Genomic DNA, 2,500 nt, shown 5'->3' with positions numbered 1-2,500 from the left:
TGAGTGTCTTATAAGCAAAGCTTTCAAAAGGGTGAAAAGGGTGTGGAGTAGGCTAAAAGATTGGGGGGGAGGGGGGGGGAGGGCCTTGCGGGCGGGGAGGGAAAGGGGGGGGGCGTGTCGAGGTTACTTTTATTTATTTATTTTATGATTTCAGAGCAAAATTAACGGAAAGTTTTTTTTTCGGTAGCGAGAGAATCTTTAACGAAGTACTTTGAGCATTTATCGTTACGGACTCTAATGATACTAATATACTTTTGAAAATCTTTTAACCTATAGAAACACACACACACACACACACACACACACACACACACACACACACACACACACATATATATGTTCTATAAAAAAAAATGCTTAATACTCTGCTCCAAATATTATAATCACTATATATATGCATTTCTTTTACACATTAATCAACATATGCTATAGAAGACGAATGAAAATACAGCATCAAAAGCATAGCTATCTTCAGTCTATCAACGATCTCTGTCTCCCTGTCTGTCTCTCTCACTCTCTCTCTCTCTCCCTTTCTTCCTCTCTCTCACCTCCTCGTTTATATATATATATATATATTTTTGCAGACAACTAACCACGCAAACTGAAAACATGGTGCAAATATCACGTTACTTTTACCCGGCTTCCCCCTCCCCCTCCCCCCTCCCCCTTTGGCACGGCGGCCTTAAAACCCCCGAGAAAAAGACCCCACTCCCCCCGGGGGTGCACAGGACAAGGTTAATAATAAAAAAAACACTAGAAAAGGAAACAAAAACAAACATTAACACTACACTAAGACAAAACCAAACCCTCGTTCTTTCTAAGTGGGTTGTTAGTACTGTACTACCAATGGGCCAGTTATGCCGGCGGACTAGCGAGCCAAACAGCCCAACCAGCAGGCCTAGAACGTGCAATTTAAGTGTCGACTGAGGTTAGGGTGTTAAACTGGCGACGCAGCCCTCGTTTGGCACAGGGGAGTGGGGTGGGGGTGGGGGAGGGAGGTGACTGTGACTGGCCGGTGTCTAGGGTGGGTGGGTGGGGGGGTGACTGTGACTGGCCGGTGGGTGGGTGGGGGGTGGGGGGGCTGTGACTGGCCTATGTCTGGGGTGGGGGGAGGGGGGGGGGTGACTGTGACTGGCCGGTGTCTGACTGTCTGTGGAGTGTTCAACGTACCGAGCAAATGCGGGAGAATGGAAGGATGGGGAGAGAACAAAAACAAAAAAAAAGCGATAAAAGATTTTTCAAAAGATAAAAAGGGAGGCACAATAGAAAGGAAAATGTTACCAGAACCCTAAATAGAAAAATAATAAAATAAAATTATACTTTATAATAGCTTCGGTGGTATTATCAATCTTTATATCTTTGAACAATCTGATCGTAAATGACAGCTGGGACCCTGACACAAATTTTAAAACCTACTAATGACAGGACATGAAAGGTGACAGTCATACATACACATATTCACACACAGAGCGAGAGAAGAGACAAAAAGAGAGAAAGCAACACGAAATATCACACACACACACACACACACACACACACACACACACACACACACACACACACACACACACACACACTACAGCCGGTCATGATATCAGACATACAACAGACAGGAGACAGACAGGGCGACTGACAGGAAAAGGGAAAGGGAGGGAGGGAGGGAGGGAGGGAGGGAGGGAGGGAGGGAGGGGGAGGGAAGGGAAGCTGGAAAGTGGGAAAGGACAGACAGACACAGACAAGGAGAACAGACAGTCGATAATGAGGATAAAGATGTCCACAAGAACACCAGTGAAGTAAATGAGAAGTAAAAATGAGTAAAAGTGATGTTAATGACGACAAAATTAAATCATTATGTAGAAAATGACGATGATAATAATATTGTAAATGATAATGGTGTTTATGGTAATAGCAATGATGAAAATGACAATGAAGATTATAATAATAATCATCATAATAACAAGAATAATAAAAATGATGGTAAGAATAACAATAGTAATGATAACAATTATGACAATGACAATAACAACAAAAATAATACTGACAGCGATAATAAAAATCACAGAATAAAGAAGAGAAGTGAAATATACGAATAAAAGAGAACGTGGAAGACAACAGAACAGAGAACGAAGAACACAACAACCAAGCTGGGCATTAGGAGGGGGGAAGGGAGGGGGGGGGGGGTGACAGGAGTGTTCAGCCACGGGTGGGTAGGTGGGTAAGCAAGTGGGCAAGTAGGTGGATCCTTGGGTAAGTGAGGTAGCTAGGCAACAGGGACAGGTATAGGTTGAACAAGTGGAATAAAATATATATATCTCCACATATATATATATCCTTTTTTTTTTTTTTTTTTTTTGTTAAAAGTGCCTGACTGAACAAGAGGCTTCGGTGGCAGTGCGCTTTTGAACGAACGCTACCTGCAGGTCACTAACTTGTCGCTTGATGTGTGCGAGCGAGTCTGACGAATAGGACATGTTGGCGAACACCATCCTCTCCTCATAGT

General features: G+C 43.2%; 1 protein-coding gene across 1 annotated transcript in view; it reads right to left on the bottom strand.

Annotated features, from left to right (window-relative positions):
• Positions 1–2,500, bottom strand: part of LOC113809576 (uncharacterized) — a 51,629-nt gene that overhangs the window by 5,084 nt on the left and 44,045 nt on the right. Inside the window, exon 3 of the mRNA XM_070144206.1 lies at positions 2,415–2,500. This exon is cut by the window's right edge and continues 56 nt beyond it. Within this exon, the coding sequence (XP_070000307.1) occupies positions 2,415–2,500 (86 nt within the window). The remainder of the gene's footprint in view (positions 1–2,414) is intronic.

Source organism: Penaeus vannamei, chromosome 31 (assembly GCF_042767895.1).
Source record: "Penaeus vannamei isolate JL-2024 chromosome 31, ASM4276789v1, whole genome shotgun sequence".
Lineage (NCBI taxonomy): Eukaryota > Metazoa > Arthropoda > Malacostraca > Decapoda > Penaeidae > Penaeus > Penaeus vannamei.
Note: the sequence above shows the minus strand (reverse complement) of the source record. Positions and strands in the feature narration are given on the sequence as shown.